This window comes from Microtus oregoni, unplaced genomic scaffold (assembly GCF_018167655.1).
Source record: "Microtus oregoni isolate MIOR12 unplaced genomic scaffold, Mior012 000013F_ref0000133, whole genome shotgun sequence".
NCBI lineage: Eukaryota > Metazoa > Chordata > Mammalia > Rodentia > Cricetidae > Microtus > Microtus oregoni.
The window spans coordinates 39,432,157-39,457,149 of record NW_024543072.1 but is presented as its reverse complement, the minus strand read 5'-3'; the positions used below and the strand labels follow the sequence as shown (position 1 = coordinate 39,457,149).

Here is a 24,993-nt window from a genome sequence, read left to right as displayed (position 1 = left end):
GAGATCTTGGCATGCGATGGAACTTGAAGGCATCTGTATGTCTTGAATAGCAAAGATAATATGTGATGTGGGCCACTTGACATTGGAGTGACTGAGGTGTGGTGAGTAAATGTGTCTGTGTATCTCCATCCTTCTTTTATGTACATACTTTTAGAGTTTTTCTTTCTGACTAGGAATCACTTTGCCTTTGTTTGTTAAATATGCCTTTATGATGGTTCTTTTCTGTTACCTGGATGCTGTTTTTTGTTATCATTTAAGTTGTTTTTAATGTATTAAGGTATATCTAGATGAGAAAGCAGTTAGAAATTAGAATTATAAAGAAGTACATGAAAATATTGAAATATAAAGACTGTATAACAAATGTATTAATAATAAAATGCACTAAAAGTGGAAGCTGCGGAGTCAACCATGTAGACAAATGAGAAAATATCTTTTGTCTGCAAAAGGCAGCAATCCTACATAAACATGGAGGTCTCTGTCTGACTTAGGACAGCGGGCTAAGTCTGATCGTTCCCCTCCATACAACTTTTTGAACTACCACTCTAAATACTGTTTTCCTTATTATTTTGTTCAGTATCTCTGCTGGCTGAGTGTATTAGATTGTAGAAGCAAACAAAAAAGAAAACCAAGTAAAGTTAGTTCAGCCATTTGGAAGTATTTTATGATTGCGTTGTCTGTGTTTTGGCCCTTTTCTTTTTAATGCTTTTTGAAACAAGGTCCCTTGTCACTCAAGTTAGCCTTGAACTACTTCCTTTGCTATTGAAGTACAGGGGTTACAGGTTAGTTGATGGTTTGTGAAAATAGGTTACTGTTTCTGTTGGCTTGTTTGTTTGAAGAACCTACAACCAGAATGTACAATGTATGTAGAATTGCTATTTTTCTAGGGAATGGGTTAGACTAATTAATCTAAAGTTATCAGTTATTGAAAGTAGCTTTCATGAAGTACTTTTTATTAAAAGTTCTTGTTTCTTAGTATTAAGTTTGAAGTTATGGTTGAGTCTAAGTTTTGGGGAGAAGGGCAGGAGGAAAGGAGCTGAGCAGAAATTGAGTGGCCCACAGTACTAGGGTGAGCTGTGAGCAACTACAACTGGTCTTATTTGTAATTAATTATGGAAATACCATGTTTGTGGTTCTAAACTTTCTGTATTTCTTTCTTTGAGTAAATTTTGCTTGAGGCAGATATTGAAGCAGTTTGTTGAATTTTCCTGGCTCATTAGAAATCCATGGTCTAGCTCTTCATTTCAATAAACAATTTTAAAATTTTCTAATCATTATATTTATTTTCCTTATTTTTTAGCATAATAAATTCTAATGTAGATCTAAGATTCCTTTCTATAGTGACCTGACTAATAAGTGGCATAAATATTATATAGGTGAAATTGAAAGAAAAAATCCAAGGCCAAGAAATGTATTTTTCCTTTATTATTTAAATCATTTAGGGTACCCTTTTGGAGATGTCTCCTTGTTTTTTGCTATCAGTTTATTTATATCTGCTGTGTGTAGATATATGTGTATATTTTTACCCTTTTTGACATGATTATGCCTTTCTTGATTTTTCTCATCCACAAACTTCTTTAAAAGCTATTCGATATAATCTATCTAACCAGGTGGATAATTATGAGCCACTTGATGTCCATATTAATAATAATTCTGTACATTGTTCAATATCATTAATTACAGAACCTGTCTATATTGTTATGCTCCAAGGTTGAATGTAACTATTTTTGTGGCCTAGGAATAATCACATACCAAACCTGGAGCTAATCACATGTGTAATATTTAGTTTTTTAATGTTAGGTTGAGACTGTGGCTTTTAAATTTTTTGCTGTTTACCACTGAGGACTACTTATTAGTGAACCTAAGGACTTTGAGGACACAAATCTAAAGGTTAAATATTAACATGGTTAAATGGAGAACAGGAAGGAAAGGAAAGAGAATCTGTTGATTCCAGTGAAGGTAGGTTCATGGTTGGGATGGATCTTTCTTTTCCTTCTCAAAGAGTTTATGATTATATTCATCTGACATGTTTTAAAATAGCAGGCATGTAGCTGAGCTCAGTGATAGTGTTTGCTAGTTTACCCAGCAAACACAAGTCCCTGAGTTCAGTTCCCAATACAAAGGCAAGGAAATGCACTAAAATAATAGTCACAAGTTTTGACTACTTTGAACTAACTGAATACATTTTTGAAGTAGCAAATTGTCCCTTTTTTCCAGAATGTTAAAACATCTTAGACCTATAAAAATATAAAATATTCCTAGACTAATCTCTGTGTGTTAAAAGACCATTTTCCCCAGGGAACAACCACTAATACCAGTTTTTAATGCTGATTTTCATGCATATAGAGGTAAATATCAGTCGCTAATTTATTCTTGATGTTTTATATGTTTATTTACTATTGCATTAGAATAACCTTAAGATTTGAAGTTCAGATTAATACATAATTTTCCTCTAATTGCTATATTTTCTTATATCTGACAATAAAGATACTAGGAATTATTCAGCACTTAAAATGACATTTATGTGCAGCAAAAGATCTGTCTTATCTTTTTTTGGAATTATTATGTTTTAAAAAAATCAGGGGATGAAGAGATTAATCAGGTGAGAACACTGGCCTGCTCTTCCAGATGGTACAGGTTCGATTCCCAGCACTCACATGGTGATTCATAATCTGTAACTTCAGTTCTAGGGTATGCAGTGTCTTTGTATGACCTCCTCAGGCACTTCACACACATGGTGCACAGACATACAGGCAAAGCACCTATACAGAGAAATAAGAAGGAAAAATATCAATATAAAATATCTTCATTGCTCATTCAGAAAAATCTCAGTTTGAGCTGAGGAAATGAGTCAGTGGGTGAAGTGCATCCTACACAATCATGAGTGCCCAAGTTGGTTACATAGTACTTATGTAAGAAGTTAAACATACCATCATGTGCTACACCCCAGAACCCAAGGGCTTACTGACAAAACAGTCTACTGAAATGTTAAGTTCAACCTTCACTGAGAAATGGCCTAAATAAAACCTGGCCAGCTCCCCACACAACCACTGACTCTGCACATAGAAAGGTCTTAATTAAGAAACTTAATCTCAGAATTGAAGCTATGATAAATCTCTTTAATTAATAATGTAAATCCTTTCTTCTTATTTGTCAAGTTTTTTAAGAAACCAGATATTTGTTTGAATGAATCAAAAAACCGAGGGTTCATTCTGTCAGTCAAATAATCATCTTCATCATCACTTAGTATTATCCTAGATGATGTTAAGCAAGAACACCTAAGTAAAGAGGAATTAAGGGATTGGAATGTAGTGGGATAAGCTTGTTCTCTTTTGATGAAGAAGCTCCATTCTCCCAGATGTCAAAGAAGGGAACATTTGGCAGCCCAACTAAGCTATGTACACTGAGAAACACCACCCCCTTCAACCTTCATTCCATAGCCAGACCCTTTATTTTATTGAAAGCACTTGGATGTGTGCATGTGTGTAATTTGAAATGTCTCTGTATGTAGTGATGAGAGTTGAGGCTCTCTTGTACTTGTTAAATACTTTCCTAAGATTTCATTCTCTTAGGTGCATGACAAGATGACTAGTTCAATAATACAGAAACCAATATTGATGTATTTATTAATCTTCACGAACTGATTCCTGACTTCAGTTTTCCTTACAACTTCATATAGTAGAAACAACATATATATGTTATTTCTTATATACATTATAAATATTTATAATTATATAAATAAATATATTTTTCTTTTTGTCTGGTTTCTTCAGCTTGTTTTGTTGGTGCCATTCCTCCACCCCCCTCATGTGTGTACGTTTTTTCTTTTGTTTTTTTCTTTTTGTATATATATATATATATATATATATTATTATGACAAATTTTCACCTCCCATTTCCCTCTCATTCCCCCCCCCATTTCCCCCCCCTCCCTCTCCAGACCAAAGAGCAGTCAGGGTTCCCTGCCCTGTGGAAAGTCCAAAGTCCTCCTCCCTCCATCCTGGTCTAGGAAGGTGAACATCCAAACTGGCTAGGCTCCCACAAAGCCAGTACATTCAGTAGGATCAAAACCCAGTGCCATTGTCCTTGGCTTCTCATCAGCCCTTCTTGTCAGCCACATTCAGAGAGTCTGCTTTGATCACATGCTCCATCAGTCCCAGTCCAGCTGGCTTTGGTGAGCTCCCATTAGATCAGCCCCACTGTCTCAGTGGGTGGGTTCACCCCTGGTGGTCCTGACTTCCTTGCTCATGTTCTCTCTTCTTCCGCTCCTCATTTGGACCTTGGGAGCTCAGTCCATTGCTCCAGTGTGGGTCTCTGTCTCTATCTCATCCATCGCCAGATGAAGGTTCTGGTGATATGCAAGATATTCATCAGTGTGGCTATAGGATGGGGCCAGTTCAGGCGCCCTCTCCTCAGCTGCTCAAGGAACAAGCTGAGGACATCTCCTTAGACACCTTTTCTTTTTTTCCTTTTTTTTCTTTTTTTTTTTTTTCAAGACAGGGTTTCTCTGTGTAGCTGTAGACCAGGCTGGCGTTAAACTCAGAAATCCCCCTACCTCTGCCTCCTGAGTGCTGGGATTAAAGCCATGTGCTACCACTACCCAGCTTGTATATATAGTTTTATGTTGTGGGGTTTTTTTTTATGTAAGCAACATTTTTATTTATAACCCATTAACACACAGAGGTTCACCCATTTTGAACATAAAACATTTTTCTGGTTTTTAATTATTTTGAGTAATATTTATATGGTTTAATATTCTTTCTTTTGCATGCATATATCTACAGGGTAGAATGGCTACATCATAGGATAGGTATGAAGTTAGCTTTGTAAGGAACTTTCAGACCTTTTCCCAAAGTTGTCATCTTATTTTTTGTTCTTATCAGGAGACTGTGATCACCTACTTGCTTCTTACCCTTGCCCATATTTGACGTTGTTGGTTTAATTTATTTCTTCTAGTAAGTGAAAATTATGTTAAATTTTGATGAGATAAGTTTTTCAACATTTTTATGAGGAAAGCCATAAAGTCCTTGGTTTTATTTGTCTTCTTAACCTCAGTGTGGGCAGTTCTTTTAAGTTGTTTGAAAATTTCATGCAGTGTGTTTTGATCATACTCCACTCTCTTCCAACTCCTCTGATTCCACCCCTACCCCACCCCATACTCTCTCCATCCAACTTTGCTATCCTCTTTTTAGTTTCTTTTTTTAACCCATCAGGTCCAGTTTGTGTTGCCCAATATTCTTAGATGTGTGGACTTCCACTGGGATGTAGTCCATTTACCAAGGACTGTACTCTTCTTAAACTGTCAGCGGTCTTAAGGTGGCCTTTTTTTTTTCATTCTAAGAATATTTTCAAACTCAAACATTATTTTCTGTGTTTTTTTTAATCCTATATTTTGTTGTTTTTTACATTTAGAATTTTTAGGGTGATACAATATAATTGAGGGATTTTTTAATATACATTTCAGCAGACACACAATTGCTTTTCAAATATAGCTTGTCAGAACACAGTCCAAGAATGTGAGGGGAATTTTGAAGTTCTTGTGAGAAAATCAAAAACAACAACAACAAAGAGTCTTGTCGCCTCAGTTTCTTCAAAAACAAGGAATTGTTCTTGGAATGTGCTTTTGTGCTCCTCCCAGGTGTAGCAGTTAGGCGTGAGTTTCCTTTTGATTATTCATTACAGCTGACTATTGTTACTTGTTCATGTGCCTCTATGCCTGGCACATTTGCTTATCCTTGTGATTGGACACTTTATTCATATGATTTTTAACCCTGAGTATAAATTGTCTGATGCTCTGAATAAAGTTGGCTATTGCATGAGACTTTAGTTCACCTCAGTTTTGGGCTCTAGGTTTACACTGCCGACTAGAGTCGTAAAAGCAATGGTTGTTTCAGTATTTTCAGTACTCTTTGTCACTCTAATTATTCTTGCCAAGTTATTTTGAAAATTCACATGATTGCATAGTGATTTGTTTCTGAGCTTTCTATTTTCTTATCTGCTATAGTTTCTTTTTGGTGACATGCTGTAATCAACCTCTAAATTTCTATTTTTTTTCCCATTTTTTTTATTGAGAAAAGGAGAAAAAAAAAACAAGTTTCCACCTCCTCCCAGCCTCCCATTTCCCTCCCCCTCCTCCCACCCTTCTCCCCCTCCTCCCACCCTTCTCCCCCTCCCCCCACTCCTCTCCCCCTCCCTCTCCAGTCCAAAGAGCAATCAGGATTCTCTGCCCTGTGGTAAGTCCTAGGTCCTACCCTCTCCATCCATTCCTAGGAAGGTGAACATCCAAACTGGCTAGGCTCCCACAAAGCCAGCACATTACGTAGGTTCAAAACCCCGTGCCATTGTCCTTGGCTTCTCATCAGCCCTCATTGTTCGCCATGCTCAGAGAGTCCAGTTTTATCCCATGCTTTTTCAGTCACAGTCCAGCTGGCCTTGGTGAGCTCCCAATAGATCAGCTCCACTGTCTCAGTGGGTGGGTGCACCCCTCGTGGTCCCGACTTCTTTGCTCATGTTCTCCCTCCTTCTGCTTCTCATTGGGACCTTGGGAGCTCAGTCCAGTGCTCCAGTGTGGGTCTCTGTCTCTATCTCCATCCATCACCAGATGAAGGTTCTATGATGATATGCAAGATATTCATCAGTATTGCTATAGGATAGGGTCATTTCAGGTTCCCTATCCTCAGCTGCCCAAGGAACTAACTGGGGACCTCTGCTTGGGCACCTGGGAGCCACTCTAGGTTCAAGTCTCTTGCCAACTCTAAGGTGGCTCCCTTAACTAAGAATTGTGCTTCCGTGCTCCCCTATCTAACCGTCCTTTATCCCAATCCTCCTTTTTCCCCAAGTTCCCCCCCATTCTCCCCTTCTTACTTTTCTCTCCCCATCTCCCCTTACCCCCATCCCACCCCACCCCCAAGATCTCAATTTTCTCCCCGGCAATTTTGTCTACTTCCCATAGCCAAGAGGACAACTATTTGTTTTTCCTTTGGTTCACCTTCTTAGCTTCTTTAGGATCACCAATTGTAGACTCCGTGACCCTTGTTTATGGCTAGAAACCAATTATGAATGAGTACATCCCATATTCATCTTTTTGGGTCTGGGTTACCTCACTCAGGATAGTGTTTTCTGTTTCCATCCATTTGCATGCAAAATTTGAGAAGTCATTGTTTTGTACCACAGCGTAGTACTCTAATGTGTAGATATTCCACACTTTCTTCATCCATTCTTCCATTGAAGGGCATCTAGGTTGTTTCCAGGTTCTGGCTATTACAAATAATACTGCTATGAACATAGTTGAACAAATGCTCTTGTCATATGATACGGCATCTCTTGGGTATATTCCCAGGAGTGGTATTGCTGGGTCCAGGGGTAGGTTGATCCCGAATTTCCTGAGAAACCGAAACACTGATTTCCAAAGTGGTTGCACATGATTGCATTCCCACCAGCATTGGATGAGGGTACCCCTTCCTCCACAGCCTCTCCAGCAAAGGCTATCATTGGAGTTTTTTATTTTAGCCATTCTGACAGGTGTAAGATGATATCTCAAAGTTGTTTTGATTTGCATTTCCCTGATTGCTAAGGAGGTTGAGCATGACCTTAAGTGTCTTTTGGCCATTTGAACTTCCTCTGCTGAGAATTCTCTATTCAGTTCAGTGCCCCATTTTTTAATTGGGTTAATTAGCATTTTAAAGTCTAGTTTCCTGAGTTCTCTATATATTTTGGAGATCAGACCTTTGTCTGTTGCGGGGTTGGTGAAGATCTTCTCCCAGTCAGTAGGTTGCCTTTTTGTCTTGGTGACAGTGTCCTTTGCTTTACAGAAGCTTCTCAGTTTTAGTAGGTCCCATTTATTCAATGTTGCCCTTAATGTCTGTGCTGTTGGGATTACACATAGGAAGCGATCTCCTGTGCCCATCTCCTGTAGGGTACTTCCCACTTTCTCTTCTTTCAGGTTCAATGTGTTCTGACTGATAGTGAGGTCTTTAATCCATTTGGACTTGAGTTTTGTGCATGGTGATAGATATGGGTCTATTTTCATTCTTCTACAGGTTGACATCCAGTTATGCCAGCACCATTTGTTGAAGATGCTTTCTTTCTTCCATTGTATACTTTTGGCTCCTTTATCAAAAATGAGGTGTTCATAGGTTTGTGGGTCAAAATTCGGGTCTTCTATACGATTCCATTGGTCGACTTCTCTGTTTTTATGCCAATACCACACTGTTTTCATCACTGTAGCACTGTAATAGAGTTTGAAGTCAGGGATGGTAATTCCTCCAGACAATTCTTTATTGTATAGGATTATTTTGGCTATCCTGGGTTTTTTGTTTTTCCATATAAAGTTGATTATTGTCCTCTCAAGATCTGTGAAGAATTTTGAAGGAACCTTGATGGGGATTGCATTGAATCTATAAATTGCCTTTGGTAGAATTGCCATTTTTACTATGTTGATCCTCCCAATCCAAGAGCAAGGGAGGTCCTTCCATTTTCTGGTATACTCCTCAGTTTCTTTCTTCAATACCTTAAAATTCTTGTCAAATAGATCTTTCACTTCCTTGGTTAGAGTTACCCCAAGATATTTTATGCTGTTTGTGGCTATCGTGAAAGGTGATGCTTCTCTGATTTCCCTCTCTGCTTCCATATCCTTTGTGTATAAGAGGGCGACTGATTTTTTGGAGTTGATCTTGTATCCTGCCACATTACTAAAGCTGTTTATCAGGTGTAAAAGTTCTTTGGTGGAGTTTTGGGGGTCGCTTATGTACACTATCATATCATCTGCAAATAACGAAAGTTTCACTTCTTCCTTTCCTATTCGAATCCCCTTGATCCCCTTATGTTGTCTTATTGCTATTGCTAGAACTTCAAGCACTATATTGAAGAGGTATGGCGAGAGTGGACAGCCTTGTCGTGTTCCTGAGTTTAGTGGGATGGCTTTAAGTTTCTCTCCATTTAATTTTATGTTAGCTGCCGGCTTGCTGTATATAGCTTTTATTATATTTAGGTATGACCCTTGTATCCCTAATCTCTCCAATACTTTTATCATAAAGGGATGTTGAATTTTGTCAAATGCTTTTTCAGCATCTAATGAAATGATCATATGGTTTTTTTCTTTCAGTTTATTTATATGCTGGATTACATTGATAGATTTTCGTATGTTGAACCAGCCCTGCATCCCTGGGATGAAGCCTACTTGATCATAATGGATAATTTTCCTAATGTGTCCTTGGATACGGTTTGCCAGTATTTTGTTGAGGATTTTTGCATCGATGTTCATGAGTGAGATTGGTCTATAATTTTCTTTCTTGGTTGAGTCTTTGTGCGGTTTTGGTATCAGGGTAACTGTAGCTTCATGAAAGGAATTTGGCAATGCCTCTTCTGTTTCTATATTGTGAAATACATTAAGGAGTATAGGTATTAGTTCTTCTTGGAAGTTCTGGAAGAATTCCGCATTGAAGCCATCTGGTCCTGGGCTTTTTTTGGTAGGGAGGTTTTTGATAACCTCTTCTAATTCTCCGCGACCAACAGGTCTATTTAGATTGTTCACCTGTTCCTGGTTTAACTTTGGTATATGGTATTTATCTAAAAAGGTGTCCATTTCCTTTTCATTTTCCAGTTTTGTGGCATATAGGCTTTTGTAGTAAGATCTAATGAGTCTCTGAATTTCCTCTGTGTCTGTGGTTATGTCCCCCTTTTCATTTCTGATCTTATTAATTTGCAAATTCTCTCTCTGCCGTTTGATTAGTTTGGATAGGGGTTTATCAATCTTGTTGATTTTCTCCAGGAACCAGCTTTTTGTTTCATTGATTCTTTGGATTGTTTTCTGTGTTTCTATTTTGTTGATTTCAGCCCTCAGTTTGATTATTTCCAGTCTTCTACTCCTCCTAGGTGAGTCTGCTTCTTTTTTTTCTAGAGCTTTCAGGTGGGCTGTTAAGTCTCCAATGTGAGCTTTCTCTGTTTTCTTTAAGTGGGCACTTAGTGCTATGAACTTTCCTCTTAGGACTGCTTTCATAGTGTCCCATAAGTTTAAGTATGTTGTTTCTTTATTTTCATTGAATTCCAGGAAGACTTTAATTTCTTTCTTAATTTCTTCCTTAATCCAGGTATGGTTCAGTAGTTGACTGTTCAGTTTCCATGAATTTGTAGGCTTTCTGGGGGTAGGATTGTAGTTGAATTCTAACTTTAATCCATGGTGATCTGGTAAGACACAGGTGGTTACTAATATTTTTTTGTAACTGCGAATGTTTGCTTTGTTACCGACTATGTGGTCGATTTTTGAGAAGGTTCCATGAGCTGCAGAGAAGAAGGTATATTCTTTCCTATTTGGGTGGAATGTTCTATAGATGTCTGTTAAGTCGATTTGATTCATTACCTCCATTAATTCTCTTATTTCTCTGTTAGGTTTCTGTCTGATTGACCTGCCCATTGGTGAGAGAGGAGTGTTGAAGTCTCCTACTATTAGTGTGTGCAGTTTGATGGCTGCCTTGAGTTTTAGCAATGCTTCTTTTATGTACGTGGGTGCTTTTATATTAGGGGCATAGATGTTCAGGATTGAGACTTCGTCCTGATGAACTGTTCCTGTTATGAGTATAAAATGCCCCTCTCCATCTCTTCTGATTGATTTAAGTTTGAAGTCTACTTTGTTAGAGATTAGTATGGCCACACCTGCTTGTTTCTTAGGTACATTTGCTTGATAAGCCTTTTCCCAGCCCTTTACTCTGAGTAGGTGCCTGTCTTTGTGGTTGACGTGTGTTTCTTGTAAACAGCAGAATGTTGGATCCTGTTTTCGTATCCAATCTCTTAGCCTGTGCCTTTTAATAGGTGAGTTGAGTCCATTGACATTAAGTGATATTAATGACCAGTGGTTGTTAACTCCGGTCATTTTATTAGTCGTAGAGTTTGTGTGTTTCCCTTCTTTGATTTGTGTTGGTGAAGGGTCTCTAGATGTCTGAGTTATTGTGGTCATTGTTGGACTCCTTGGTTAGTCATTTTCCTTCTAGTACTTTCTGTAAGGCTGGATTTGTGGCTGCGTATTGTTTAAATTTGTTTTTATCCTGGAAAATTTTATTTTCTCCATTTATAGTGAACGAAAGCTTGGCTGGGTATAGTAATCTGGGCTTACATCCATGGTCTCTCAGTTTCTGCAGTACATCTATCCAGGACCTTCTGGCTTTCATGGTTTCCATGGAGAAGTCAGGTGTAAGTCTGATAGGTTTACCTTTATAAGTAATTTGGCCTTTTTCCTTTGCAGCTCTTAATATTCTTTCCTTATTCTGTATGCTTTGTGTTTTGATAATTATATGGCGAGGGGATGGTTTTTTTTTTTTTGATCTAGCCTATTCGGTGTTCTGTATGCTTCTTGAACCTTCATAGGTATATCTTTCTTTAGGTTGGGAAAGTTTTCTTCTATAATTTTATTAAATATATTTTCTGGACCATTGAGCTGCACTTCTTCTCCTTCTTCTACTCCTATTATTCTTAGATTTGGTCTTTTTATTGTGTCCCATATTTCCTGAATATTTTGTGATGAGAGTTTGTTGGACTTGCTGTTTTCTTTGATCAGTGTGTTTATTTTCTCTATGGTATCTTCAGAATCTGAGATTCTTTCTTCTAACTCTTGTATTCTGTTGGTTATGCTTGTTTCTGTAGACTCTGTTTGTTTACTTAAATTTTCCATGTCCAGCCGGCCCTCTGTTTGTGTTTTCTTCTTTGCCTCCATTTCAGTTTTCAAGTCTTGAACTGTTTCCATTATCTGTTTGATTGTTTTTCCTTGGTTTTCTAGGGTATCATTCACTGATTTATTCAATTCTTCAAACTTTCTGTTATATTTCTCATCCATTTCTATAAGGGCGTTTTTTACATGTTGTTTAAGGGCATCAATCACTTTCATGAAGTCAGTCTTTTCTACTTCTTCTTGATTAAGGTGTTCATGTCCTCCCGTTGTGAGGTCGCTGGTTTCTGGTGGCTTCATGTTGCTTTTCAGCTTGTTGGGCGAATTCTTGCCTTGGCGTCTGCCCATCTCCTTTTCCAAATGCTCCCTTATGAATCTTCTTCTACCGGATCAGGTCTCCTTGCCTACCCAACGCTGGCTCTCCCCAACGTTGGCTCTCCCCAACGCTGTCTCTCCTGGCACCGAGATATCAGGCCTCCGTGCTGGTGGGCAGGTCGCAAAGCGCCTACCCTGCTTGGTGCAGGCAGGCGATAGAAACAAAGGGACTCCCGCCCACTTGGGTGCCCCAAGGAATCGGACCCAGTGCCCAGACAGGCTGGGCTGGGTGATGTTATGTGCCGAAAGAGGACAGTGGGGCCGAAGTGGGGAGGGTTCTGGATGGGAGCTGGGTGGGCCCAACGCTGTCTCTCCTGGTGCCGAGAGATCAGCTAAATTTCTATTTTTAAAGTCGTAGAACTTTAATTGTGATTGCAAAAATAATTAATATCTTAAATGCTTTCTGACCCACATAGATATATGTAGTCTTGATTTTAAGCAACACACAGAATTGTTTTATAATTTTTAATATTAAGTCTTTATCTGTAAGTGGAAAATTGTTTTAGATGCTTCTATAAGTAACACTTGTAAAGTTCCATTTGTTTGTCATTTATAACTGGTTTATAGAAAAACTGATTTTCATGTAAATGATGTTGTATACTCCTGCAATAGTCTGTTTAATAGTTCCAGGAGATAGTTTATTAATACTCATTGGGATTTTCTACATGGACAGACATGTAATTTGCAAGTGTGGATAGTTTTACTGCCTTCTGACTATAATATTGTTTTTTTGTGTCAGAGTGTGGTGCGTTCAAGATTTAATTGCACATTTATACGTTGATCATTTGCTGCCTTGAATAAAAGTTTTTTTTCTGTTAGTGATAAGTTCAAGTGAATTTTGTATTATATGTGAGTTTGTCTTCTCAACGTAATGAATTGTATTCTTTGACAATTTAAATTTTTTGATACTAGGGACTTGTATAATTGCTAAGCTTCGCTGTGCTAGAGACCAAGTTAATGTTGGGATAAATCCTACCTATATGCCATGTATTGTTTTTACATTTTTATTACAGTGTAAGTCTTATATTTTGTGTGTGGGTGTGTATGCACTGCAACTTGAATGTGGAAATCAGAGAACAACTTGTGGGAGGGAGCTTTGTTCCTATGTTTGTGGATCCTAGAGATAGCGCTCAATTCCTCAGCTTCCTAAATCACCAACCCCCAATGTGTTTTTCTTTTTTATATAGATTAATTCCTTTAATGATATATTTTAAGGTTTTTTAAAAATCTGCTTATAAAGACAATTGGCTAGTTTTATTTTCATGATTTTTTGGCTTTGTTTCATTCATAAATGTTCATTTATGAATGTTTGAAAATGTTCCTCATTCCTTAGTCAGTAACTTTTCCTTCTGTCATATTGAGGTATTTTGCATTTTTTGTATAATTCATGTTATTAGTTGTCAGTCTTATTGCCATAAAGTTTTTTATAATGATATTATTTTAATGCCTGGGATATCTACTGATATATCTTCCTTCATTCCTGATATTAGCTTACCTTTTGTTTTTTTCTGATAATGTAAAATTCCTGTCACACATCTTCATATGCTCCCCCTTCTCTACTTGGGGTTCCAATTATACATGTACACAATGTCTGTGTTCACTTTGTTGATCAATGAAGTGCTGATCTCTGAATTTCCACCAGTTTTCCCCTTGCCTTGGTTGTATTTGTTTGTTTCTGTCTTGCCAGATATGGTTTGTGTTCTCCTTTGCCTTGTCCTTTTTTTCACTGTTGTGTTCCCATTTTCAATATTGTATGTTTCTCTTTGGGTCCTTATAATTATGTCTTCCGTGTTTCATTTGTCTACTTGAATATAATTATGATATCCTACTTTTAATGTTCTCATTTTCATTGTCCTAGTCATTGCTGCATCTCTTTGTTTTTATATAATGCATGTTTTTGTTGAATTCTTTTTAAATGTTGAAATTTATTCTGTTAGAAAGTTAAATTTTAAAAAAGTTAAATTTTTTTTCAGGTGAACTTGATTATGTTGATCTTTCCTTCTTTAAGCTGTATTAGAGTAAATATAAAGAGACAGTTAAGAAAAACTGGAGAGCAAATGTTTCAGATTCATAGGCTAGGATTCTGCCACTGCATTCTTTCAGAGCCAATATATGAATAAATAAGCATAGCTGTGCTCTAGTAAAACTTAAATACAGAGAAGTAGGGCAGTTCCTTGCGCTTGCTTTCTTTATGCTGCATGCTGTTTAAAACTTTGAACTTTGGGAACTCTGGGATTTAATAATGTGCATTAACAGTTTTGCTTTTTAAAAATTACTATATTTCTGACACTGTATAGTTTTAACATATAAAAGTACAGTTTATTATTCAGACCCAGAATCAAGGGGAACTGAGCCCTGGGCAAGTTACTGAAGCATTGCTTCTTTATATTTTGCATACAAATTCTAGTCCATCAGTGCATCCTATCCTCCCAGAACTCTGGACATCATTCTTTGCCTTCTCAATTCAGCGAGCCCCCATCTTCTGCTTAGACTCCCCTTCCCTACTTTATGGTCCATAAATTGGCTCTAAGCAGAAAGCCCTAGGGTGGTTAGGAGAGTCACAGCATTGACTTCTTTTCTCAGGGATTGAGAATGCTATATTGTCTGTACTCCAATGGTGCCATATGTGTTTTGTTCACTCTCCTAGTTGTTCATAGTCGGAGAACAAATCCCACTTGTTTACTGTGTCCTGGCCAGAAATAATACTTATATTTATGCATATTTTATTTGTGTGTGTGCCTATAAAATACATTTTATAATATATTCACATTTCAAGTATATCTCTCAAGAAATAAATCTCAAACTAAGCAAATACTTATTCTTTTGTCAGGTTAGTCAGGACTTTAACATACTGCTTTTGTTAAACACTGTTGTAGAGAAAATACTGTGCTGGTATTATGACAAATTTTGGTATATGTGATTTTTATTTTTATAAAAAGTCCTGCTAAGTTTTTCGTTGTCTTTTTCTAATTCTCAGATGGAGGAAAAAGTGGGCACAAAGTACTAGCTCTCTTTGAGGAGAGTTTTGCAGTTTAAAAAAAAAAAAGGAAAGAAAAAGATAATGAGAATTGCTGTCATTTTTATTTTACAAGTAAAAAGTTACATCTGGCAAGACTGCAATTACAGCGAGCAAACACCAGTCATCCAAGATGCAAATATGTCTTGGCTTGTTTAAAGCTTTTAAGTAATAACCCCTAATAACAGAAGTAATGTCTCTGGTTTTATTTTTCTGCTAGATTGAAAATAAAATCTAGTACTAAATCACTCCTTTGTATAGTGTTTTGAGGAAGGGTGTACTAAGATACGATGATGTTGCTATTTTCTTTATTTCATTGTTTGCTGTGTTGAATAGTTTTTTGAGTGTGTGTAAGAATTCTTAGGACACCGTGCTTTGTATCTGTCAATCCTACAAGACCATTTGAGCTACTCAATTTATACATTGACTTTTTAATAGGTTATGTATTTATCTGTCTCCATAGACAGAATGTGTTAGGACCTCTGGTAACAACAGTTGCGTCATCTATAAATGCCAATCCTAAGACTGCAAACAAAAAGTGCCTATACATGGCTGGTAGTTATCAGATGTCTTCTTTCTTGATCTCACGTGCTACAGCCTTCAAACTCCTTATGTGTGGTCATTTAGATAAATTGTCCTATTTATATATTGATTCTAAACTTATATATTGTGAGATAGTCTGTTAGGATACTAATCTGAATGCTAAAACTTTTGAACATCAGCATGCTACTACAGGTGGAAAATTAAATACTTGATTTTATTTAACAGGTTGCAGGATAAATGCAGGCACACTAAAAGGCTGTGTATATAATATGTACAGAAATAAAAGGAATTGTATCTGTCCTGTTCCAGACAAGAATACTCAGTCAGTATATAACACATTTTTCCATGTTCCCTTTCCCCAGGAATCAGATGACTGAATTACATAATTTATAGTCTCAATTTACAGCAAAAAGACTTCCCTGCTAATTGCAGAGTCAGTCCTCATTTTCTCCTTTCTACCTTCCCCTTTACATTAAAAAGTCACTAGAACTAAAATGAAAGAAAGAACTGATGCTAAATCTAAAAGCTTTTCATTGTCCTTATATGTTCCCATAGCAGTGAATGGTTCTTAAGGGCCCCAGCACCTCATGGTACCTGTTCCTAGCAATAGCCTTCTTGAAAAGTGTGGAGTCTTAGCCCTTCTTAAGCAGCAACCAGTTGATAGAGGTATGACACAAATTCTAATTGGGATTAATAAAAACCCAGAGTCATGCTGGGCAACAGTGGCATATGCCTTTAATCTCAGCACTTGGAAGGCAGAGGCAGGAATTCTAGCCCAGCCTGGTCAACAGAAGCTAGTGGTTTACAAGAGCTAGTTCCAAGACAGCTACTGTTACACAGAGAAACCCTGTCTCATAAAACAAAAACCAAACAAACAAAAAACAGAATCAGATATAGGAATTAATGCTGATGATCAGAGGAACAGAGCAGTCAGACATAGAGAGTTCTTTCACCACTCAGGCCGAAGGGGCGATCCTGTCCTCAGACTGTCTCAGACTGTAGCTCTCTCCACCAAACCTCAGACTGCACTGAGTTGCTGTCTCTTTCCACCTCATATTCCTCTCTGCACCAGCCTTATCACATCTGTCTCCACCTTCCTAGTGTTGGCATTAAAGGCACTACGTCCTTTGTATGAGCTGTATTTCTCTTCTAGACAGATTCGATCTTGTGTAGCCCAGGGTAGCCTTGAACTAACAGAGATCCCTCTGCCTCTGTCTTTCAGGTCCTGGGATTAAAGGTGTATGACAAGACTCCCTGGCCTGTAATGGTTTAGCTCTGTACTCTGATATTTAGGCAAGCTTTATTTGTTAAAACATAAAGAAAGTATCACTACATTGGAGTTTTTGTTCTGTTTTTGTTGTTGTTGTGTTTTGTTTTTTTGCTTTAGTTCTTGTTACTCTCTGCAAGCCAGTCCTTTCCAGGTGTCTAGGGGTAGTTTTTGGTATCATACACACAGCTTTCATTTGAGCATTACTCTTTTCTGAGGCAGGTATAGAAATTCTGTCTAGTCTCAGCTTTCTAAATTCAGATCAGTGAAAGAGTAGATAAATCCCATTTACTTCCTGCTCCTTTCACTTCAAATACCCTCTCAGTGTGAGAGCGTTGATGCTATGCTAAGGTCCCAGTGAAAATGTCTGAACTAACTCAGTGAATGTTCTAGACAAACAGTTGCTCATTCTCAAGTTATCTTTACGCATGCTAAAAGCTGGCTTTCCATTTTAGATTCCCCTGGTATCTTAGGTTGAAGTAGAAGAAGAAGGGGAAGAAATTACTCTTTTCATCTGCCCTTCAGGAAATCTCCTCTGTTCCTAAAGCTTTTGTTTTTGTTTTGTTTTTCTCCCTAGGAGTCCAATGTGTTGATTGCTGCTAACAGCCAGGGTACAATTAAGGTAAGCCATTTCATACATCCCTCAGTTTAAACTCAGATCCACTTTTTAAACTGCAACTGGCTCTTAGAAATATACAGCTATACTGAGCCTTTATGATCGTTCCAACTTAGGGGTTTCAGCACTCAGAAATGAGTTAATTGACATTGAAACAAATAGGTAGCTCACAGCTATGGAGACGATAATTCTTGTTGGGGCTGAGGGCTAGATGGTTTGATAAATGGTCAAAGAGAAACAGGTGAGGGCTGCTGGGTGTTTACTCTGGGCCTGCACAGCCATACATGGGACATTTAGTAGGACATTTGGCAGGACACAAGTGCCTATATATTTGCAGCCTTCATCTGTACTTTGTTCTTCCTCATGTTTCTCTTCTCCTCTTCAATAACAAGTAGAGTTTTTTACTACTAAGGTGGGAGTCAGAATAGAAAAGAAATTCTAGTGTTCTGTAATCTGAAAATCTGTGTGCACCCAACAGCATAGTCTGAGTCACAGACTCATAGTGTTCCACATGCTTTCTTTTTTAGTTAATGGTTCAAGGAAATCAAACTTTCATTTGATTATAACTTTTAGTATTTAGCCCTTGGGCATAATGCATTATTTATATAAATAAATGATGAGCTAAGCAGTGAAGTTTTTCTAAACACAACCTTGTTTGGATGGAAATTTTTATGTATATAAGTTTGATGCTAACACATACTTTGAGAGAACAGCCTTCTCTTATATATTCTTTTGGAAATTTTAGAAAGCATTTTTTATGATGTGTGTTATTTTGCCACAACATCCTATAATTCATAAATAAGTAACCTGAAGCATCCAAGGGAGAAAATCCAAACTAACCTCATCCTGTGGAGATGACCGTACAAACTCAAGGCAGAACTGCTTGGGTCAGCTGGTCAGCTGATTCATATGACAGTCGCCTTTTCTAGGCAGGTAGTCTGTTTGGTAATATCTTTCCTAAAGAGGGACCCCAGCTCCATTGACAGCTAGGCCTTTGATTGAAACTATTAGTTCCTTTTGGGAGGCCTCAAGCAAGGTGGTAGGTCTTGGAATTTGACTGAAGTCCCTATTCTCTCAGTTTCATATTCTCTTGGCAAGACATGAATTAAAAATAGAACATCTTAATCAGCAGCCATAAGGAGCAAGTGGAATTATTAACATCCCTATAAGGCTACAATGGAATCCCATAGATTCTTAGAACCAAACATTTTTCAGCATTGACCTGTCATATCTAGAAGACCCTAATGTACTACAGAGTGCATACAAAAAGCACTGTAAAGCTCAAGCAGAAGGTGAAGGATCGCACATTTCAGGTCTTTATGACCTAAAATTACAGTGTCCATGGAACAGTCCTTGACAGTCCCCCAACCACCTTTGTGTTCTCTCTTAGCCATTGTCTTCCTTGTTTTCCTCACTTTTATTTTTATCACCATAACAGCTTACTTTCATGGCTTGGTAATAACGTAACACTAAAAATCTAACCAAGTTTTTTGATACCAGATGGTTAGCATTGAAGTTGAAAGAAACAACAGGAAAGGCAGCATTGATATCCTTTAAAGTCTTGATCACTGTTGCTGTAGCATTGACCCAGTGCTCATTAAGGGAAGAAAGAAATATTAAAATCCTTTACAATATTTTTCCGTAAGAATGTATTAAAATACCAAAAGATACTCCAAAGATATTCCGTGCATGCTTCACCTCACCATTTGTATCCAACAGTTTCACGTAGTTTACTTTAAAGACTTCCTAATTGGCGCAGTAACTAATTTGAAATTTTTCATACAGTGCTTGAATTGAAAGAAGGAATGAGCATCTGGTTCTTTCCAGTTCCTTGGCATTATACCAGTTAGTAGGCATTTGTATTTTCCAGAAGTACATGCAGTAAAGTGTCTTTAAACTTTGGATGTTTTAGAACTCTTCTGTGAAACTCTTCTTTGTGTTTCCCCCATTAGGTGCTAGAATTGGTGTAAAGGGTTTCCTGAAGTCAAGTTGTGTTTGATCCTCCTGAAAACCATCTGCAGCAGATGATGAGAAAAGAAAGAAATGACATGTGATGTCTCTCCAAAGTCATCCTGGGTTTTGGATTTGTACTGAGTACTTTTTTTCCTCCTTTTACGCCATTGGGAATACCCAGAGAATTCTCCGCCATCAGTGTAACTATGAACTTTGCTGTTGGCAGTGTGGCTAATTTTTGTGATAGGGAAACAAATTCTTTTAAATAAAAATAAATAAAAAATAATAAAAGTTTATTGAGCCACAGCTGAGCTGGGAATGCCTTTGTCGGGTGTGGTGAGAGTCTTTTGAAGAAGTGTCACAGCTGGGATGTAGAGAATGTACTGGCTGGGGCAGGAGAGAGGCTCAGTGAAGAAGAGCTGGCTGCTCCTGCAGAAGATCCAGGTTCAGTTCCCCACACCTGCTTAGCACCTCACAGTTATTTGTAGCTCCAGTGGGAGTTCTGGGTCCTCTTCTGGCCCCCTGGAGTACCAGGTATGCATGTGGTGCACATACAGACATCTAGGCAAAATGCTCATACATTAAAATGAAAATAAATTTTATTTTAAAAGAAAAAAAAATGTACTGGTGAGTAATTTTAAAGTTTTTTTTCTCCAACCTCTTTGGAACGGCGCATATCAACATAAACAAAAGGTAAAATGTGTGGATTCTTTCCAGTGAGCTTAATGTTTATAATAAAAAAAGAATTCCTTTCTATACACCCTTATGAGATTATTATCATCAGATCTTTTGTGTTCCTCCAGATCTGGCCAAAGATAGATATAAGAGTTTTGACTTACTGGGCCAGTTCTCTTTGGCACCAATAAGCCTTCGATAAAGTGAAGTCAGCTTTTGTTTTAACCAGACCTATCAGATTGTACTGGCCAAGACTGATAAGTGACCTGTAGCAAGTTGTAGTAGGAGCTGCGGGCCTGCTTTTCATCCCGCCCGGCTCCCGCACGGCTAGCTTTACACCAGAAATAACAACACACAAATTGTATTTTTTTAAACACTGCTTGGCCCATTATATCTAGACCTTACTGGCTAATTCTGATATCCCAATCAACCCATCTCTAATAAACTATGTAGCACCGGTCTTACCAGGAAAGATCCAGCATGTCTGACCTGGCGGCTTGCTTCATCGTGTGCATCTGCCTCAGAGAGCAGAGCTATTGCATCTGCCCAGGAGAGGGGAGCATGGCGTCTCTGAGCTCACTTCCTCTTCCTCCCAGCATTCTGTTCTGCCTACTCCACCCACCTAAGGGATGGCCTATCAAAATGGGCCAAGGCAGTTTGTTTATTACCAATGACCTTCCTCCATCACTTCCCCTTTTTCTATTTAAACAAAAAGGAAAGGCTTTAACTTTAACATAGCAAAATTACATATAACAAAACAATTATCAAGTAAAAATTACAATAATCTTTATCATAACTAAGGAAAACTATAACTATTCTTCAACTCCATCAAAGACTCCAGAAAGATACAATATTACCTAAGTAAATGAGAAGTAAGCAACTTACAAAACTCTAGAAATCACAGAGACATCTCGCTGCCTGGACAGTCACCCAAAGTTCCTCTGTACTGTTGGGGCATCAGTCTTCAGCCTTCAGGCCCATAGTATCCAGAGACGTTTCCATGAAGCAGGAAATTTCAAAGACAGTCAGTCACTATCTGCTGTGTCCTGCAGAATGTCTTGCAGACTCTTTCATGCATTAGGAACCCTGAAAGATCATCTCACCTTTAGGCAAGTTCAGTAGTCCTCTCTCTGCGGGTTTTCTGTGTCCATTTTATACAATAGTCGAGGCAAGAGCAGTTTCTTGCCCAAATGGCTATCAAACTCCATAAGGAGCCTCTTCGATGCCCATCTTCTTGAAGTAGATTGGTGCTGCCAGGAGCAGATGTGTCTCATTGTCATGAAAAACCCTAAGTTATTAAAACATTTAAAAATGCCATATTCTGTAGTCTTTGAAAAATATGAAGAATGCCTATCTAAAATATATCTATGTACTTCTAGAAAATCTTAACTAACATGACTACAAGCTTGACTATTATTATCCATTAACAACCTATATACATTACATTTTTAAGTGAACTACACAATCACAATACCTTAATCAAGATCAGGAATATCATATATACATATAACAAAATTGACCTTAAATCTCTATCAAAGCAAAATCTATCCTAATGCAAATTATTCATACCTATATCATATCCCCCTTTAAATGTAAAAGAACATTTATAAACAATATTTGGGAACATGGGCACAGTCTTTTCTCTCCAAAGCAAGTCAACTGACCTTTTCGGTAAAGGAACACATAGGAAATATTTTAGGCTTGCTGGGCTGTGGTCTCTGCTATAACTGCTGAGCTAGCTCCACCAGTGCAGCAGGAAAGTAGTCATAGATATATAGACAAATGAGCACAACTGGAGATGGGTGAACTTCCAGATTCTGCCTGCAGCTCATTATCTCCAAGCCCCTGACTTGGAATTAAACTTGTGTGCTCTGGGACTCCTAGTTTCCAAGCCATGTGACCTCCTAAGTTGTCTAATTAGTTTATAAATCATTTAACATCGCAGAGCATTGGGTTGAGCAAAAGTAACATGGAGAACTACTTAAATCTGAATACTTTTCAGCAGAAATGGTTCAAGCAAAATTTTTCACACATTTCATAAAACACTTGCAGAAAGGTTGGTTGTGCCCCTCAGTTAAAGGTTATTGAGACCTAAGTAAGCTTACATCTTTTTCTCTGTGTATTTATTGAAGCCAGATGTCTCTTGAAATTTAGAATCTTTCAAATATCAGAAAATTCAGAGAACTCATGAAACTATATTAAATAGCAACCCCAGCAAAACTAAAGGAGTATTTCATGGTCCAGCACACACTTCTGCAGCAAAGCATGCGTGTTCATATTGTATGAGATTGGCTAGGAAAGAGGAAAAGGAATCTTACAGTTTAGGTAAGGTTTTATCTTTAAATGACTTTTCTTCAAACTTAAGTGAAACTTACTTGTTTTCGCAGCTTCTAGAGAATGCATCTTACGTGATTTCTAAAATTTAAAACCTGCTGAACATTTGGCCCCAAGTGTGAGAGAAAGGGCTGCTATCTGGGGGCCGGAGAGACTACTCAGTAATCAGGAGCACTGCTGCTCTTGTGGAAGACCCAAATGTGATTTCGAGAAATCACAGGGCTGCCCACAACTGCTTATAACCCCGTTTCCAGGGAATCTGACATGGTGCACGGGCATCCATGCCAGTGAAACACCCACACACATGAATAAATCTTTAAAATTTCAAGTTTACCATCTGTCAGCAGTGAATGTTGAGATTAATGAATGGCAGCTTGTGGAAATGTAGGGAGAGTGTTCTAAAAGAGATCCTGGTATTAGAGCTACATGTCCTGAAAATCTTTAAAGTAGGAAGTAGTTAATGCCACCTCGAATGAATTCCTTTAAATGTTTTTCCATGCCCACATTTTTAATTGTTCTCCTCAAGCTCTATTTAGTAGAGTTGGTCATATTAGTTTCTGTGTTTACAAGATACAATATTCTGTTTGGTTATCAAAAGGATTTGTCCTTTTCTTAAATAAATTATTTTAAGCTGGTGCTTTCCTTTTTCTTTACTTTTTTTTTTTTTAAAGATAGATTACCATGTAGCCTAGACCAAACAATTTTGTTCTATAGTCATAAGTCACCTTGAGCTTCTGATCATCCTGCCTCCCTCCTGGGTGCTGGGATATAATCATGTGCCATTCCTACTTTTAAGTGCTGGGGAATACATCCTAAGGCTTTATGCATTTATCAACTGAACTACATCCCCAGCCCCTTCATTTAATTTTTCTTTCTTTTTCTTGAAAATCATAAAGTGTTCTAAATTTGAGTTCGCCTCTGCAGGACATCAAGATCAAAATAATTCTATTCCTTGTAAAAATACAATGCTTAAATTATGATTAGAGAACATGTACATTTTTAACAAAATTCCCAAGAAATTGTCAAGGTATGTTTAATTTTCATTTCAGTGGCTTTGTAAGGTTTTTCACAGAGCTTGTCTTTATTCCCAAGCATACATTTCTGTGCACAGAGAACACCTAAAATTTGAATTACTTTGTAAACTTCTTGTTAAAAGATTTAAGTAGCAAAAAAAAAAAAATGAAGAGACTGAAAGCAAATGTGGTGGTGCACTCCTGTCATCTTAGCGCGTGGGTGGTAGAGACGACAAGGGCAGAAATTCAGGCTCCATCCTCAGCAGCATAGCAATTTCTAGGCCAGCCTGGACTACCTGAAATGAAACTCCATCTCAATAAACTAGGGTGGGCAAAATTTTGGAACTTAACTACAACTTTTAGATTTATCTTATAGTGGTATATTATTTGTGTTATAATAAAGAGAACTTGTCTGAAGAACAGTGCCAAGCAGCTAGATTAGGCAGTCATACAGGCCAGGCAGTGAGTGAGGTGCACACTTTTAATCCCAGCACTAGCAAGGAATATAAAACGGGAGGAGACAGGTCTGTCTCAGTCTGAGCACTCATGAAGGGAGGATTGCCCATTTTCAGTCCGAGTGGAGGTAAGAGCTGGCTGCTTTGCTTTTCAGATCTTCCGGTTGACCCCCAATATCTATCTCTGGGTCTTTATTATTCGTGCTACATTGTCTTTCTGGATTATTAGTAGGCAAGGAAGAGAATACAGGATGAGTTTGGATAGATGAACCCAGTATAGTGGCATTTTTTGGGCATGATTGAGAACTTGGATTTTGTTATAAAACAGTTAAAGAGAATGATGTTATCAGATTTATGGCTAATGAATTAGTGAAGGCAAAAAGGAAAATAGTTGAAAGTTAATAGGAGCTTGAATTCAAGATAAAATTAGCCACCTTAGATCCTGCTTCAGCCATTGGAGTTCATCTCAACCAAAAGAACTTGCCCCAGCTAGTTTATTTCTTCAGGGGATTGCATTATACCAGGCCAGCAGTGAGTTACTTGGAAACATCATGGCTACAATGCTCACAAACTTTTAGCTAAGCAAATGTAGAAGACATCTAGCCCTGGTTCTAAATATAAGGGTAAGTGATCAGTACCCTTGATGAATTATGCAGATGTAGCGGGTGTTGGCTGCTTCCTGGGAGCTCATTGTGTTCATTGGCCTGTAGTAGTCGTGCCTTGCACTTCCTCAGAGAACAGTTAACTTGACAGCATCTCTGCTTCTTCTGTTGATGGTTACATAATTGTGAACTCATTTCCAGAGATCTCTTGAGCTCCTGCTTCCATGAGAACTCTGTCCTATTACAAATTGTAGTTTATTGTCTACTAAGAGAGATAATTAGGCACCTAGGCAGACATGAGCTTTGTGTGATCTCTGGGGAAACACAGGAGCTAACACAGTGAGAGATGAAGAGTTGGGGAGAGGTGGTTATCAGGTTTTTATCTTAAGAGAAAAAAAACCTCAGCTGAATCTTAAGCATGTAAAAGTCTTAAGAATTTATGGGCAATGAATTTTAAGAAAATGTAGCTCTCTTACCCAAAACTGGAACACT

The 24,993-nt window shown here is 37.9% G+C and overlaps 1 protein-coding gene and 1 non-coding gene across 7 annotated transcripts in view; both read left to right on the top strand.

The window, feature by feature from the left end:
- The window catches only part of Cop1 (COP1 E3 ubiquitin ligase), a 122,918-nt gene extending 103,190 nt beyond the window's left edge, over positions 1 to 19,728 (top strand). For all 6 annotated transcript variants that reach the window (XM_041662936.1, XM_041662934.1, XM_041662935.1 and 3 more), the window contains 2 exons: positions 17,431 to 17,475; positions 19,422 to 19,728. In XM_041662936.1, coding sequence (XP_041518870.1) covers positions 17,431 to 17,475; positions 19,422 to 19,439 — 63 coding nt within the window. In that variant the 3' untranslated portion in view covers positions 19,440 to 19,728. The remainder of the gene's footprint in view (positions 1 to 17,430; positions 17,476 to 19,421) is intronic.
- Positions 387 to 526, top strand: LOC121455493. Its single transcript, XR_005975514.1, has one exon.
- Positions 19,729 to 24,993: the final 5,265 nt, after the last annotated feature.